General features: G+C 43.5%; 1 protein-coding gene across 2 annotated transcripts in view; it reads left to right on the top strand.

Moving 5' to 3' along the window:
- Nucleotides 1-17,644, top strand: part of TTF2 (transcription termination factor 2) — a 29,703-nt gene that overhangs the window by 10,874 nt on the left and 1,185 nt on the right. For both annotated transcript variants that reach the window (XM_084866391.1, XM_084866390.1), the window contains exons 8-22: nucleotides 432-559; nucleotides 2,236-2,317; nucleotides 3,113-3,232; nucleotides 4,460-4,610; nucleotides 6,556-6,661; nucleotides 8,254-8,435; nucleotides 9,136-9,289; nucleotides 9,603-9,694; nucleotides 10,715-10,797; nucleotides 11,184-11,317; nucleotides 12,088-12,258; nucleotides 14,428-14,486; nucleotides 15,296-15,446; nucleotides 16,157-16,239; nucleotides 17,390-17,464. In XM_084866391.1, coding sequence (XP_084722517.1) covers nucleotides 432-559; nucleotides 2,236-2,317; nucleotides 3,113-3,232; nucleotides 4,460-4,610; nucleotides 6,556-6,661; nucleotides 8,254-8,435; nucleotides 9,136-9,289; nucleotides 9,603-9,694; nucleotides 10,715-10,797; nucleotides 11,184-11,317; nucleotides 12,088-12,258; nucleotides 14,428-14,486; nucleotides 15,296-15,446; nucleotides 16,157-16,239; nucleotides 17,390-17,464 — 1,771 coding nt within the window. The remainder of the gene's footprint in view (nucleotides 1-431; nucleotides 560-2,235; nucleotides 2,318-3,112; nucleotides 3,233-4,459; nucleotides 4,611-6,555; nucleotides 6,662-8,253; nucleotides 8,436-9,135; nucleotides 9,290-9,602; nucleotides 9,695-10,714; nucleotides 10,798-11,183; nucleotides 11,318-12,087; nucleotides 12,259-14,427; nucleotides 14,487-15,295; nucleotides 15,447-16,156; nucleotides 16,240-17,389; nucleotides 17,465-17,644) is intronic.

Below are 17,644 nucleotides of genomic sequence, written 5' to 3'. Positions count from 1 at the left end.
TTCAGGTTGGCTGGCAGTTTCCCCTCAGTGAGAACTGTTCGAGAAAGATCTTTTCTTTCCAAAATACTGATGGTGTTTAATTTCCTCTGCTACCTCTTCAAGGCTGAAAAAAAAACTTAGCAAAAATATGATGGGTTATCTTATTTTTTCATTTTACTTTATGTTATTTTGTCCTTTATTATGTGATTTAAAAAAAATACCCCACACCCACAAACAGAGAACGGGGACAGAGGAGCCTGTGGGCTAGGAGGATCTGCAGGCAGGGAGTTTTTAGTCCAATATTGAATGCCAGCTATAAGTTAAAAATAAAGAGAAAGAATTTTTAGTCCACACAAATCCATCATTTGGCAAATAACGAATTTCTTTTTGCAGCCATAACCAGGACATGATACTGGCTGTGTCACCTTTAGGTAACACCTCTCTGTCCACAGGCCCTCCGAACCAAGACCGCCTTCACGCCGTGTGGAAAATCACAAGTGAAGCCATTGATGAGCTGCATCGATCACTAGAGTCCTGTCCTGGTGAGACAGCCGTGGCAGAGGACCCAGCTGGGTTGAAGGTGAGCCGGGGGGTGTCCTGTGGGGATGTCCCCGTGCCCACGGAGAGGTGACCGCTGTGCGATGGCTCCGCAGAGTGCCACTCCGATGTGTTTCCTGCAGATGTTGCCTCAGTGGCTTCCTTTGCATTATTTTGTCCTTTTCTGTTTAACAGTGAGAAATAAACAATTTTTTCTCCTCAAGGTCATAAAGTTATACAGTTGACCTTGCACAATACTGTTTGAACTGCATGGATCCACTTATATTTAAAATCCGCATATAATTGGATCTGCACAGTTCAGATCTGCATTGTTCAAGGGTCAGCTATCCCTATGTATATCAGAAGCAGATCTACTTAATGAACTTCGGTGGGTGCCACAGGATATAAAGGAACTGCTGCTCTTAAAGAACTAGTTGGGGTGGAAGTGCCTGCACAACATACATAGAACAATAGAAAGTGATTTGAAGATAAGGATAAAAATGTGCATTGTCAGGCACTATAGATTGTATACAAAATACAAAAGGGATTCAAAATAAAGGAAAGGTCACGCTAGGTCAGTTAATTACTAGTGCCTTGAAGCTGCAGGCCTAAAGATAGCTGGGAGGATGGAACCCAGACACCCCAGTTAGAGGAAGGGGTGGTTAGAGGGAAGATACAGAGATTGGTATTAATAACTGGTATTAATAACTGGTGACAGGGTGACATCAGGGCCTGAGCTGGGAGCAGCAGGTGATGTTACTGAGTGGGAAGACTCCCGTGCTGTGGAGCCTGGCCTGGTGAAGGGGCTTAGACCAGGGGTCCTCAAACTTTTTAAAGTGGGGGCCAGATCACGGTCCCTCAGAGAGCTGGAGGGCCGGACTATATGAACTACTAATTCCTACTGTAACACCTCGGCTGCGCTCACTGCCCAAAAAACCTGGCGGGCCGGATCAGACTCCTCTGCGGGCCGCATGTGGCCCACGGGCCGTAGTTTGAAGACCCCTGGCTTAGACCATATTAGCTCAAGAGATATGGAGTCACTGTAGAATTTTGAGCAAGGGCGTTTTATGAAGATTATTTTTGTCACCGAGTACAAGATAAACTGGATTAAGAAAAGACTAGAGAGAGAGGTGCCAGTTAAAGGGCTGTTGAAAATTATGGTTAACAATGCAGACTGGGATATTGGCTATAGAGAGGAAAGTGAAATCTATAATAAAGTATGATATGCAAATCGACTGAACAGCTGAACAGTGAACGACCACCCAGATATCCTTCCGGACAACCTTCCAGATAAGCTGGGGCTTTGAGGGTCGAGGCAGCCGGGGCTGGGAAGGCCTACTCTTGCACGGATTTCGTGTGTAGGGCTTCTAGTTGAAGAGGTAATAAGGAAAAGCCAACAGAATGGCTGGTAAAAGCAGGGCGACCAGTCAGAGGCGTTGGTTGCAAGCAGTAGAAACTGACTTTGGCTGATTAGGCAGACAAACCAGGACTCTCACTTGATAGACATGCTGGACAATAGGCATAAATCACACTGATGGATGAACAGGTACCCAAGGTGACATGGTGGAGTCAAGGACTTCAAGGTTATGTGACATCTAGACTATTAGGAGGATCACTTAGAGAAAATAAAAGAGTAGAATGTGGCGTCGCTGTGGGCAGGATCCAGGATAGCCTCTCATAAGGAATTTAAACTTGACTTTTGGTGATTACCTTTGCCAGGTCCCTTTGCTGCTGCACCAGAAGCAGGCATTAGCCTGGTTACTGTGGCGAGAAAGTCAGAAGCCACAAGGAGGAATCCTGGGTAAGTCTGGTATTATGGATACAAAGATAATGTTGTACTATTTCATCTGATCCTCTCAGTGCCTCTTCTGTTTTGTTGCCCTCTATTACAGTTGAGAAATGGGTTCAGAATGGCTAAGCAATGTGCTCAGGACCCTCAGCAGTAGGATCAGTCAGGTCCCGGTTGCAAGCAGTAGAAGCTGAGTCTGGCTAATTAGCAGAGACGGTTTATTCTGTGGTTGGAGGTGTGGAGAGCCAGGCTGGAGCCAGACTTCTAGGAGCCATGGTCAAAGCCAAATAGTAAGCCAGTGTCTTGTGGGAACTGGCACGGCTGCTTCGCTCTCTCAGGCACTGCTACCCCAAGATCAGACACTTGTGTGCCCTGCCCTTCTAGCCTCTTTTCTCAGGTCGCTTATATCTGACTCTGGGTCTTGATTTCAGTGGATAGCTAGGTTCCCTCTTTTTTTGCACAGCAGCAGAGCCAGGATTTGAACCGGTATTCACGCTGTCACATTTCACTTCTGCTTATGTCAGAGTGATTATTTAAACGGTTGAAATGAGGATACTGTTTTGCAGGGTATAAATAGTAAATTAGGCAAGTTAAGTTACTGACACATTGACAGTTCTCAAGGAATGTTAATTTATGCCTCTCTCTGATGAATAAATTAAGGGGGTGTGGGACTGTTTTGAGCTAGCTGTAACTCCAGACATGTAGAAGCACCAGGAAAGTAGGCATAGGATGTATTTATTTTCTGGAAGCTGAGTTGATTCTTTGCCCTAAGTAATTAACTCTCCTGTCTTTATTTTTATTTCCCAGCGGATGATATGGGATTAGGAAAAACCCTGACAATGATTGCGCTCATTCTGACCCAGAAGGACCAAGAGAAAAACAAAGAGAAGGACAAAAACACAACCTTGACTTGGCTTTCCAAAGATGGTATTCAAGTGCCTTCGTGGCCTGTCATTTCCTACATCATCATTTGAGCCAGTGGAGGGTGGAATCTTTTAAACTCCAATAGTACACCTTTGTTCATCTTTAATTAATCTATTGGAAATCTAGTGTTAGACTACTTTCCTACAGTATCATTTCTGATGCTGAATAGGCTAATTTAAGTGATCTTTTTTCTCGTTTAATATAAACTTAGCTTGTCCTGTGAACTAGAAATATTTTATGGAGAGAGCTAAGGCTCTAGAAGACTTAGTCTAGACATAATGATTACTTTTATTAATATTGAGGATATAACCACAGGATAGGTCCATATTAGTTAACGTATTATTTTTTAAAGCAGAATCTGTCACAAACTCAGATTTGAGCCACCATAGCTGAAGCTGTTTTCCATGTTTCTGAAGTTCCAGGAGTTTCCAGATTCTAGACAATTCCTATCTTGTTCCATTCTATTTTTAATCTGTAATGACTATAAGTACTTTTAAGTCCTGTGTATTGTTTATAGACACCACCACAGTAAGTTGCCATGGACACAGTACATTTCTCAGTTGGTTAGATAGTTAAACAAATCAGTGACCGTCTGCTCTCAAGCCTCTGATGACCACTGTTGCAGCTGGATCCTGTGTCCCTGTGTGGAATAGCACCTTAGGTGTGCACATACTTATACTTATGCACACATGCACGCATGTATACAAATACACACACACACACCCGGAATGAGGGGCAGAGGTACAAATACTACATTATTACCTGGTTCCAAAGTAGTGGTTGCCTATCTTAGGGGTTTTTGTACTTACATTTCAATATAGATATAATTAAGTTAAAGCTTTTAAAAAAAAAAATAATACTCCCCCATAAAGCCCAGGATGAGCTAGGATATGATCCAGCTTCTACCTTCTGGCCACTGAAAGTACTCTGGTTTCTTTTTTTTCTTTTTTTTAACTGAAGTTGTGTACTACCCACTTTCCTCTCCTTTTTTAGCCTCTATGTCTGACATCTATACAAGGGTAAATAAGAAGTAATTAAGTATTTTGAGTTAAAAGGCCATCACTTCCATTTTCTATTCTGCTGTTACCTATGTGTAGAAATAAGAGCAGCTGTTGTTAAAAAAAATATTGATTGGAGGAATGAAGCCAGTTGAGAGAAAGGAAATGTCTCTCAGAAGCTAACGGCTATTTAATGGGTGTAACTAGGTGTTGATTTTTTCCTCCTCTTGAGACTCCACCGAGTTTACTTCCCATGGAACACTTATCATCTGTCCTGCTTCCCTGGTCCATCACTGGAAAAAGGAGGTGGAGAAACGTGTGAGCAGCAACAAACTGAGAGTCTATCTCTATCATGGCCCAAACCGGGATCAACGTGCAAAAGTGTAAGTGCAGAAATACTGAAGTCACTGGGCTTAAGAGGCCTCATTGACTGTGCCTGTTTTCCCCGAGGTTTCATTTAATCAGAACTAATGATATTGTCAAGACCAAAGGTACTCTTATCCCCAATCAGCCTTCAGCTGTGTTAAGAGAGAACTTTGAGAGAAAATGGTGTTCTTTTGCTATATCCTTGTCACCTGCAAAAAACGCTGCCATGTGAGCAGACCTGATATGCCTGAGTTGTCAGCCAGGCAGCAGCGGCATTCCTGGGTAGAAGAGTTTCTGTCACAGGTATTTCATGATGGTGAACTTCTGATTCCAAACTCACATTCTTTTTCTGTTAGTGTGAATGGAACTAGCCCAGTCTTAAAGAGCATCTTGATACACTACTAATGATTAGTTGATATAGGCTGATTATATTTTTATTAGAGGTCCAGTGCACGAAATTCGTGCATAGGTAGGGTCCCTAGGCCTGGCTGGCCATCAGGACTAATTGGGGCCTTCCTCCCCCAGCTGCGGGCCAGAGCTTTTCTTCCCCTGCGGGGGCCTTCCTTCTTTCCGTGCCGCCCCCTGGTGATCAGTGCATGTCATAGCTAGTGATTGAACTTCTGGTCTTCTGGTCAAACTCCCGAGAAGACACTGCAAGTTTCAGAAAGTGATCTTTATTCTCTTTTAATATAAACTTAGCCATATATATATATATATACAATATATATGGCTTTTATATATATGACTTTTATATATAGAGGTGACTATAATTTTTAATATGTGAATGATCTAAGACGTTTAAGAGTTTAGGATTTGACCTAACTGTGAATTCCTGAGGAGGAATGATCAGGAAGGGGAATATTTCCTCAGATGTTAAATTGAGTCCTAGTCTTTGTCTTTTGGTTTTAAAGATTTTTTTGTTTTTTTTTCTTAACTGTGATATAAGGGTCTGAGTTGAATATTTGCTGATCTAATTAAGAACGGATTTGTTTCCACTTCTCTCCCCCACCTCCGATACTGAATCTTTTATCCCCTAAAGAACAGGGCAGTGGTCTTTTAGGGGGAAATTGCCAGATTGGTGACCCCTGTATTATACACCAAGTCTTGTGACTGAGAGTCCCTTCAGGCAGCAGCAGCAGGCCTGCATGCTTCTCCGGCAGAGAGCACTGTGAGTGGCCTGCCTTTATTTAGAAATAAATTGCATTGGCTTGCACTTTGATCATACCTGGTTTGGTATTCAGAGTGTACTAGTTGACTGATTGGCTTCATTCTCAGTTATGCTTTGTATGATGCTAAGGCCACCTGGCGTCCTTGCTGCCTCTCGGAATTAGGCATGTCATTTTTATCAAAGGCACTTATGGACGTTCTCTCAGATTCACATTATTAAGCTTCTTTGGGAAAAGATTTGTGCCTTTCACTAAGTATCTTTACATGTAAAGAGTGTAGGCAAGGTAAATTCAAAGTTTACAGCGTGATTATACCGACATGTCAAAGCTAGATCAATGGGGTTTTACAAGTCCATTGCAGAACAAAGAGGAGAAAGCGTTCTTGATGAAAGGCATACTGCTTTGAGAGTCTCTTTACTTCCCTGGCCTGGAGCATCATCTGTGTCAAGTCATTACTAAACGTTAGTTCCCAGCATTCTGTACAGGCCAGAGATTATTATGAAGGTTAATATGAGCCCCGCTGGTTCTCCTTTATGACTCGTTGGATGGGAAGAGGGAGGCTGTTCATGTTATAGTGAGTTAGACTGTAGAAATGATCAGAGGTAAGATGGAAAAAAGCCAAATGAGTCAAGTTTACCTCTTCAGAATTACATGTGTTGATGAAGGACATAAATGAAGGAATTCTGCCGTCTGTCCATCCAGCCACGGGAATTTTTATGACGAGATCAGCTCTGCTTCTCATGGTCAGAGTCACAGGGTGATCGTTTACCATTTGCTTTACGTTATGTCTACACAGCCTCTCTACGTATGACATCGTGATCACCACCTATAGCCTTCTGGCCAAGGAGATCCCCACAAAGAAGGAAGAAGGACTGGTCCCGGGCACAAACCTCAGTGAGGAGGTGAGGCTGGGGGCTGCCAGGGAAGGAGGGGCGGAGCCCCATCTCCTTTCGCTCAGTCTTGTCACAGCATCAGAGACAGCAGAGGTACCTTCCTGTGAGGTCAGGAGAGTCCTAGCCTGTCCACTTGTGGAAACAAAGTGCTCTCTGTTCCCTCTCTTTTATTCTAGACACCTCCTCAGTGATAAAGGGAGAGGCTTGGCACAGTGTTAGCTGTTTATTTTTTTTTTAAGAAAGAATGATAATTACATCACAGTTGCGTTGGTCATCACATGATTATAGGAAAACCTCACTTGTTGCAATTTTTATTTTAGATTCTGTGGGATATCCTCTCAGGATATGTTTTATATTTGGTGTGAAGACTGGTATTTTAGGATTAGTATTTTGGTATTAAGCCATCATTCCCTGCCTCTCTCCAACTCTCAGGAAAAGGGGTGGCAATAATAAGGCTACACATGGGCCAGAGGCTAAACGATAACCAGCGAAAACCTGATGTTTGCTCTGTACTCGGGGGAGTCGCAGTTGTCTAGGGCAGAGGCCTTCTTGAGTAAGTGATTAAGAGGCTCTTTTGTTCTGAAAATACAGTGTTGCTCCAGGAACTCCTCTTTAATGAATGTTTTTACAATAGAATAGTCACAGATCCTGTATTTGGGGAGATCTCTGGCATGGAGATATTTGATAACTCTGCCTTTTTGCAGATGATTAATTTTGCAGGTTACTCAGTGGTTCCTCATTGCTTTTGGGATAAAACCTTATTTTTTCTACATGATATTTTAGGCTTTTATGGTCTTGCCCTGCTTGCATGTCCCTCTTCACCTACACCCCAGCCCTCCCTGTGGCCCCTCTTGCTCAGCCGTAATAAGGCATGTGTGCTGCTCTGCCATGCTCTGCCACCCCGTTGTGCCTTTGTTCACTCTAATGGGATGCTTTGCCTCCTGTTTGGTTCAGTGTGTCTCTTATGCTTATGTGACAGCTCTCCATTTATCCAGCAAACACTGAGCTGCTCTCTTGGATATTATAGGTACAGCAGTGACCAAGACTGGGTCCCTACTGTCACGTGCTGAAGGATGCAGTGGGGCTTACTATATACTCACAGTAGTGTACATAGTTATCTTGGTGCTTGCTTTTCTCCAGATTGTGAGCTTTCTGAGGGTAGGAACTGTCCATTTGTATGGCTTAGTATCGCACCTATGAAAGCAAGGCTTTTAAGTAAGTTTTCAGTGATTTTTAAAAAATAAATTTAGTAAAATTTAGTAAATATTTTATCAGATGAGTGAATACCTAGTGAAGTCCTGACCCATAGCCATTGCTCAAAAATGGATTGAAAGAGTAAATGAAAACGCATATTAGGAAACATTTTATTCTTGAGCATCTTGAGCTCAGGGACTGGGCTCTCAAGTGATTTGTTTATTTGGACCCACTGAGAGTTTCCACTCCGAGTTTCTTAAGGTTAATGCTTATTTCAGTGTACCCCGAACTAGAAGGTCCGAGCGGGTCTTCAGTGGAGGACCACTTGTTTGTCATCTCCCCTTATCTTCTTGAAGACATACACCTTTTCCCATACTGTTGTTGGGTTTCACCGGTGTGTCTTCCAGGGTACCTCAACACCTTTGCTTCGCATAGTCTGGGCCCGAATCATCCTGGATGAGGCTCACAATGTTAAGAACCCCCGCGTGCAGACTTCCATCGCTGTGTGTAAGCTGCAGGCCCATGCCCGTTGGGCCGTCACCGGAACCCCCATTCAGAACAACCTGTTGGACATGTATTCACTGCTGAAGTGAGTAAACTCTTCGGGATTATGCAAATGTGAACCCTGTTGGTGACCTAATCATTTCGTATCTCATTGTAAAGCTCTGGTGTATGCCAGGTTATCTCATGTAGCAGATGGCAAGCCTCTCAACTTCTGAAGGGTAAAAGAGTTAATATTTATGAGAAAAATAATCTGGCTGATATGGGACTTTGATTACATTCAGCCACTGTATATGGAAAAATATAAAACAGATTAAATTAAAGGAAACAAAATCACCTTTTTTTCAGTCCAGTGAATGTTTTGGGTTATTTCTGCTTTAAAGCATATGACCTGGGGTCAGGACTACAATTTATTTGAAGTAAATAGAAAAGAATGCTGACTTTAAAATACTGGCTTTTATTGAAGTCAGCCTGTAAGGGGATATGGAATTTCTTTGCTAGCCTTTTAAGCTTTAGGAATAAATTCTAGCTATTGGATATATGTCCTGTTGTGACGATACAGACAGTGTGTTAATGGGAAAGTTCACAGTTTTATAATGTGGTTTTCCTTGTTGACCTAGGTCCTTTTGATCTGCCTAGCAGAGCTTTACTGTGACATTCACTTTTAAGAATGATGGGATGGCAGATGTAACAAAATCTGATTTGTTTTTCATCTGATGTCTTTCTTGGTACCTTTACTCTGTCCTCCCATCCTTTTCCTTCTTTCTATGTCCTTCTCAACCAAAAAGATTTCTCCGTTGTGCTCCATTTGATGAATTCAATCTGTGGAGGAGCCAGGTTGACAACGGTACAAAGAAAGGAGGTGAACGGTTAAGTATTTTAACCAGGAGCCTTTTGTTACGGAGAACAAAAGACCAGCTGGACTCCACCGGCAAGCCGTTGGTAATCTTATTTACGTGTGCTCCAGGGGGAGGCCAGGGAAGGATGGGGACCATGTCCTTGTCTTGGGTTAACAGTCATCTGCTTTGCTTCGGGAGCCTCTGAACCCCACTTGCCAGGCAGAGCCCTGGGTTCTGTCCTGCACCCGTGTCACAGCAGCCCTGCTGTGCTGGTGTTAGGCAGCCCTACTTTTAGGGAAGGGTGGAGGCTGCTGTCCAGCCTTGACTAGATTTCAGTGTCAGCTCTGGGAATTTACTCTAATATTCAGTTAATTTCTGTAACTCATCCTACGGGTTTTTCCCCTTTACTGTCCCAGGTGGTGCTGCCCCAGCGTAAGTTTCAGTTGCACCGTTTAAAGCTTTCTGAAGAGGAAGAGACTGTTTATAGTGTCCTTTTTACAAGCTCAAGGTGGGTGCCATGAAGAAGCACCTTCTCGCTTGTACTGTTGCTTTTCTGTCCGTGGTTTGGTAGTGGGTTCAGGATCAAGTCTTCTCAGACTGTATTTCTGGTATTACTGATAAGGCAGATATCTGTTCCTTTTTTATAATCTCCCTGTCTTGCTCCTTACCCCCTCCCCAGCTCACCTCTGTCTCACTTACATTGAAGGCTTTTGAAGCTGCTCTTCATTGGCTTCCTTGCATCGAAGTACCAGGTGATCTGGTCCTTGTGGGGCCATGTTGGGAAATTATCTCTTTGACCTTTGACCTGTTACCCAGCATCTCATTGGAACTTAAAAACAAAAAACTGCCCCGTAATCCTTGTCACCTGGTCTTTGCACTTTCTGTAAACCCTTCCCCTTCCCTGAATCCAGATATATTCCCCCACTACCTCTCACTTCCAGCATAAATTTATCTTTTTCTCTTTGTATACCTCATATTTATTAGTATCATCAATAAATAATACTAATAAAAATACTAATTTTTAATAACATCAACATGTCGGTGATTTACATATTAATATTCTAACATTTTGCATTGATATTAATTAATTATTTAAAAATGATTTGGGGGGGCCGGGACCGGTTTGGCTCAATGGATGGAGCGTCGGCTTGGGGACTGAAGGGTCCCGGGTTCGATTCCGGTCAAGGGCATGTACCTTGGTTGCGGGCAGATCCCCAGTGGGGGGTGTGCAAGAGGCAGCTGATCGATGACTCTCTCTCATCGATGTTTCTAACTCTCTATCTCTCCCCCTTCCTCTCTGTACAAAATCAATAAAATATATTTAAAAAAAAAATGATTTGGGGGGTTTTCAATAGTTATTTTTCGTTGCCTTTGGGTCAATGCTTGCTATGAGCCTGACATCATTTAACAAGCCCTCCTTTATAGTTTTTCGAGGTGCTACTGCAAGCACAGTTAGGCAGTGGCCATTGTAAACCTGTTTAGTTGTAGCGAGCATTATATGTGCATTTTCTTTTTTGATCTGAGGCAGATCAGCTCTACAATCGTATCTAAAAAGGCAGGAAAGTGGGGATAAGCAATCTGGACGAAGCCCTGATAATCCATTCAGTAGAGGTAAGCAGCGGGGCACTCATACATAACCAATGACAGAGTGCAGTCAGATTAATAAAATCACAGCAGGGAGGTTATGGATTCCTGGTATCAGAGATTTGACCTTAGCTGGGAACCTCAAACCATAGCGTATAGACTGATCTGTAGCATCAGTCCTGGTTGATCTAAGCTTTTTAATTATTTTCAAACTCTGATCTATTAAAAAAAAGTTGGTCAATAAAAAAACACACAAATGCATTTCATTTGGCTTACTTGGTATAGAAGTGTTATAATTATATCATTGAGCCTCAGATCAAAGAAATTTAAGAGAGTATCGTTTAGTTCTTGATTCGTCCTCATACCTGTTTTAAACCCTTACTGTTTCCTGTGGTTTGTTTTCCTTCCTGAAGTGGCACAGGAGTTTGGGTCCGGTGGGCCTGGACGGTCTGTGGCCACAGACTCCCAGAGATCCAGCACCGTCCACATACTGTCACGGTTGCTGAGACTCCGCCAGTGCTGCTGTCATCTCTCTCTGCTAAAGTCGGTAAGAAGAGCCTTTAGCTTCGTACCAGAAGGGCTGCCAGGAAATTCCTGTCTTTCTGCATCTGGGACCTGGTCTGCTGGACCAAGGAAAATGGGGTTTGGGTGTGTCTTTGGTGTTTGGTGGGGCAGAAAAGAGGGTGCTTTTCTTTTACTTTGTTTTACATTAATTTTTATTGATCTTGATAATTCCCATGGTGTTGAGAACAGTTTTTATTGTTTGTTTTGTTTTAAATAAGCTTTTTATAAAGAATGGAAAATAGCATTTTGTTAAGAAGGAAACCATTTATGAATACTTTGGTATTTTAGGATATCATAAAGCTAATTTAGTTACCTTTTTTATGCCTTTAGGCAGTAGGACTTTTAAGTCTAGTTATGAAAACTCAAGTATTTGTACAATTGGAAAAGTTGCCTTTCTGTTTGAGAGAGGTACATTCATAATTAAGGGGCGTATTTTATTCTTTTGAGGAGTAGTTGTAATGTATCTCGATAAACAGTAGCTTAATTTGCTGTTCTATCCTAGCTGGGGGAAAAGAATGATCATGTGATCTGTCTGGCAAGTCACTAAAAAATTTCATCATTTGATTTATCTTTAATTTGGTGAAAAAAACTTGCAAAATTATATTTTTAATGGTGGTTTCTCTGAAGAGCTACTGATGATCAATGAGAAGACACTTTGCCATGTGGAGTGTTACAGTCAGCACTGCATTGGCAAGGGCGGTGGCTTGCTGCCTCAGTGCCCACCTGCTCCTGACCCGTCTGTCTCCTGCTCAGGCCCTGGATCCGACAGAAATGAAGAGCGAAGGCCTGCTCCTCTCCCTGGAGGACCAGCTCAGCGCGCTGACCTTGTCCGAACTCCAGAACTCGGAGCCGTCTGCCACTGTTTCCCTGAACGGCGAGTGCTTCAAGGTGGAGCTCTTTGAAGACATGAGAGAGAGCACCAAGGTACTTTGTCGCCTCTGTTCTGGGGGACAGAGTTGGACTCCTCACACATTTGTCCACGTGGGCCTTTGATGGCAGAGCTAGAACTGCTCAATTTTAACTGCTCACATTCTCCCTCCAGTCTTAAATTCTCATTTTATTTCACAATTAAAACTGAAGTTAGATAGTGAGCCAGCCCGGGCATGAAGGCAGCTTTTGGTCATGGATTCCTGGGAAAGGAGCCAATCAGGTTTATGCGATTTGTTTGGGGAAGCCTTAAAGAGAAACAACAAAAGCTGGACCCTAGAGGCTGTGTAATACATCCGAGTGCCAATGGCTCTGACTTGTCGAGAGGCTTCCATCTGCGCTGGTGTTTCTCACTCGGCCTCCTATCTCCATCAGTCACTCTGTTCTGCTCATTAGAGCTCCTTAAGGCGGACAGCCTGTCAGAGGAAGGCTGAGACGCACTGCAACTGTAGCCCTACCTTTCATCTCACGCCCATTGCTAGCTTCAGCCTCTTCCTTCAAAGGCTTCTTTAAAAAGTAACTAAAAGGCGGTCACTGCCAAGGGAAATGTGTTACTTAAGAATACTTTTAATTAAAACTTTAAAGTATTTATCTAGGTCTTTACCACTCATAACCAAGAGAGACATAAGAAGAGCGCCATATATGGCCAGACTTCCTATCCTGGCACCTTCTGAGTTGGTGATTGGGTTAACACTTACATTCCTAATAATCAGTGTTCCTTGTCTAATCCTCGGGTCATGTTTATTCACAAGGCTTCTTAGCATAGCCCATTGGTGGTAGCTCACACTACTGAGGCTGCTCTATGAAGGGAGGGGGAGCTCAGGCAGAATGTCACTGGGCTTTGACCCCAGCACATGGCCCATGAATCCTGCTCTCACAACACTTTTCTCAAAACACCTGTGGCCATTCTCTTCACATGGCAATCAGAGCACTTTCTAGAATCTCAAGTTGCCAAGATACCACACGCTTCACATACCTGCTTTTTTACTTCCTCTGATTCAAAATGGTACGGTCCTGTGACTCACTTTCGGATCAGCATCAGCATCAGCATCAGCATGTTTTCAAATTGGGAAGCAGCCGCATGTATGGGGTCCTCTACAGGTCACTGCTGTAACCATAGTGTAGCGTGTAGGGGCTGAGGGCACCTCAGAATTCATCTGGCTCAGCCCACTTTTTCACTGATGTGGAATCTGAACTCTTCACTGGGAGTTCCAAAGTGATAGTCATGTGGCGGCAGAGGAAGGATTGTCTTCATCTCCTGGTTCCTGGTCTAGTTTTCTACCTCCTCCATTATTCTAGGGATGACCTCTAGGCCCCTTCAGAGGCTTTTGCAAGGTCATTCACATTAGCAGTCAGGAGGAATGAACTGAGCTGCTGCCCAAAGTCCTGCCCATGTGTTCTTATTGACCGGTCCCCTGTGGACTCACTGTGACAAATAACCAGAGAGCTTGTTTGGACGCTTTAGCAAGTGTTCCTCAGTCTGGACACATCCTCTCCTTCAACAACATCTGGAACAGGCCTTCCCTTGGGGAAAGCCTTTTTACCTTCTTCCCCAAATGTTAGGATGGTTCCTTCTCTGGTTTAGTAACGTGCTAGGGGTATAGAAGTGAACCAGACATATGCTGGCTCTGCCTCCTTGGAGCATCTCAAGTTATGGAAGCAAGAGATGATTAAATGAGCAATTAATATATAGCATGAAGAAGATCTTGGTCATTGAAACAAAAGGAGCTTTGGTAGCACGTAGGCAGTGGACACCTGACCCATACTCTGAGGGTTAAGGAGGACCTTCAAGAAAAAGTGACATTAAGCTGACAGGGAACAGAATGGACAAAGATAAGATAAAGCATGGCTTGGTGAAGGAAGAATTTTCGTATGTCTAGAGTGTCGTTTGAGGAGGGCATAGTGAGAGATGAAGCTGGAGCTGGAAGCAGAGGCCAGAGCAGCCAGGATCAGTGTTCAGAGCGTGGGAGCCACTCAAGGGGCTTGAGCCAGGGAGGGAAGTGACTATACTGACATTTTAGAAATAGCTGTCTGGCTACAGAGATGAGAGTGGAGTAGAGAGGATCAGACCAGAGCAGAGAGGCCATCCAGGTACCGCTCGGTAATGCAGGAGAGTGACAATGCGAAGAGTTCTTAAGCTACATATGTTAATGTAACCTTTTCCAGGTTTCAGCTCTGTTGGCAGAATTGGAGGCAATCCGAAGAAGTCCAGGGTCTCAAAAGAGGTAAATGTGTGGTCTCATTATCCAGGTATTTCTTGTAATTAAACAAGAAAGTGTGGTATTGCTGATAGTTACAAATCTTAGCCTTTTATATCAAGGACCTTGAGCAATGCTCAGCAGAAAGCACTGACGTTATAGCCCAACTTCCCTCTGATTTCTAGTGAAAGTATTTGTGGCACTGGTCAGAAAGGAAGTCCCTGGAGGATCCGAGAAAGCTAAGCCTCCGAGAAGTGTTTAAAAGTAGAGCAGTATCTAAAGAAAATCAAGGGTGACAGATGCAAAAGGGAGGGAGAACTGGGTGAGCCGGCCGGGAGTCCATTTGGTGTTATAAACCTGCATTTGTATATGTGAAATATTTTGATCTAAAAACTTTGAACTCTAATTAAAATAGCATGGAGGGGTTGGGTGAGGGGAGTAGAGAAGTCCTAGCAGCTTGTTATTATGACTGGTGACGGGTGCCTCTCTGCAGGACCACAGAGCTCCTCTGGGTGAGCTCTCAACCCCCAAGTAGTAGGAGGCTGCAGTGCTTACCCGAGTTTAGTCACCACTGTGTCTTCACCTCATTCAGTGCCGGATAGATTGTAGGCTGGATCTGGAAACAACTCGGAGCATTACAGTCTTTTTTACATTGTCACAATTTATCTATTTATCCACATATAATCTTAAAATGTGACCTAAGCATGTGCCTTTCCCCTGTAGGTAACAGAAGGCCTTTGCTCACCACATGACAACAGGTTCTTAAGACTCACAGGGGCATGACAGGCTGCAGACGAGTTTAATCTGCTTGTTGGTTGTTTTATCCTTCCTTCCAGTGTCATTGTCTCTCAGTGGACCAGCATGCTGAAGGTCATCGCCTTGCACCTGAGGAGGCACAAACTGACTTACGCCACCATCGATGGCTCTGTCAACCCCAAACAGAGAATGGACCTGGTGGAGGCATTTAACAACTCCAGGGGCCCTGAGGTATGAGCTGGTCACATCAGAGTTATAGAATTAAGAGCAAATTTTTCTCAGTTATACAGAGAATTCCAATGTAGCAGCTCAATTTAAATATATTCCTAGCTTTGATCCCTCCAGGTCTTTTAAATTTATTAAACATTTATGTGGTACATATCAAAGTATGCAGATACTCTAAAGAGAATAAAATATGAGGGCTAAAGGAAGAGGGAGAGCAGAACTGGTTAGGGTCAAGAGAATCTTTGTGGAGGAGGCAAGTCATAAAGAATGGGTAGGATTTGGAGATGAGGAAATACGGGGGAAAGGGGAAGAACGAGGCATCTGATGATGGATAATAAGACTTTGGAAAGCATTCATGAGTGACAGGAGGATCATAAAGGTGCTGAGGGTGAGGGTGCAGAGACTGATGGGATAGACAGAATCTGGTTAAAGGAAAGTGTATTGAGCTAGCCACTCCCAGTCCTCTGGAGTGCAGTATTTGTATATTTTGTATTTGCATATTTTGGCAGGCACACAGTGTTTTGAGATTCACTCACCAAAAAACTGAAATGAAAATTTTCTTAAAGGTGGGGCATTTCAGGGTTTCAAAATAGTGCATTTATGGCAGCAGAAGGGAGTTTGATAGGAACTCGGTGCTGCTCTGTACTTATGTTGGGCTTGAACCTGGGACAGGGAGAGTGTATTATATGGAGTTACTGATGTGCTCTCTTTTGTAGGTCATGCTAATCTCTCTTCTGGCTGGAGGTGTTGGTCTAAACCTGATTGGAGGAAACCACCTTTTTCTTCTGGATATGCACTGGTAACAATTCTGGATTTTTCTAGAGTTTCATAGCAGAGCAGGGGCCCAGCAGGCTGGAGGAGCAGCAGGGCCTGCCTTCATTGGTGACTCTGCTCTAACTGTGTTAGGGAGATGCTGCTGCACACGTGTGTGGAGATGCAGATCTAAACAGGGCGCAGGGCTAGTGGACAGCCCTGAATTCCTGACCAGCAAGGCTTCACATGCTACTGAAAATAGTCCACTCACTTTATTGTTATTCTAACGTCTGTTTCCATGGAAACTGGGAGCAAGGCTTTTCCTATCACTAAGACCTAAGATTTACATCCCTCAGTTCTGCCTCTTCAAAATACTGTATTTCAGACATAGGTGTTCACCTCCAGGGAACTCTCAACTCTGGAAAAGAGGGAGCAGCATTACTCTAAATGGAAAAGGGGGAGGGATTTTCTAATTATGTAAGGACTACACTTAACATGTCGCCCTCGGCCTCTCGTGGCCTCTCGTGTAATGTCAGCACCAGGAGCATAATAGCACCTTTCCTGGAAATAAGATAAATGGGTAGTGTGTTGTCAGGAGAAAGTGTCCCAGCTTTTGGTTTTCCAGTTATGCCAGCCAGGGATTGCTGCACGTGGGTCTAATTCTCCGGCAGTGGAATCACAGAATATGAAAGTTGAGAAAGGTATTCAGCGCTCACGTTTCCAGGTAACAGCCAGGAATGTAGAGGGTTGAGGTTAGTTGACTTGCCCAGGGTCCCTCAGCTAGTTAGTGGCCGAATTTGAATGTTGGTTCCACCTCTGTTACTGTTTGAACCGATAATGCTGAGTCACTATTAGCAGTGACCCCAGTTTCTCATCAGAGGGCAGGAAATATTAGATATTCAGCTCTCACGTTTCCAGGTCTGCAGCCAGTATAGCCAGGACAGGGATCTGCAGACTTTTTCTGTATATAGTTTAGGCCAGATAGTAATTATTTTAGGCTTTGAAGGCTGCATAGGTTGCTGTTGCATATTCTTCATTGTGGGATTTTGCTTATTTTTCAACCCTTTAAAGCTAAAACAACCATTTTTAGCTAAAGAGCCATACCAAAGATAGGCTGTGGGTTGGATTTGCCCATGGAGTTGGCTGCCCCTAGCCTAGGATGTCTGAGCCTTTGAGCTTTACCTCTTTTCTCCCAGGAACCCCTCACTTGAAGATCAAGCTTGTGACCGAATTTATCGAGTAGGACAGCAGAAAGATGTTGTCATACACAGGTAAGTAAGGGTCTCTCAAGACCTAGGACCCATACTAGTATAGTGAATGCTTAATCAGAAGTGGTTGAGTGATTGAATGACAACAGTTTGTAAAACCTGTTACAGTGTGAATTAGCCCCAAAACAGACACTCTGTTTAAACTAGCACTGCATGCCTAGCAGAAACTTCCTCTCCATCTTA

Source organism: Pipistrellus hanaki (assembly GCF_964339955.1).
Source record: "Pipistrellus hanaki genome assembly, chromosome: 18".
Lineage (NCBI taxonomy): Eukaryota > Metazoa > Chordata > Mammalia > Chiroptera > Vespertilionidae > Pipistrellus > Pipistrellus hanaki.
Note: the sequence above shows the minus strand (reverse complement) of the source record. Positions and strands in the feature narration are given on the sequence as shown.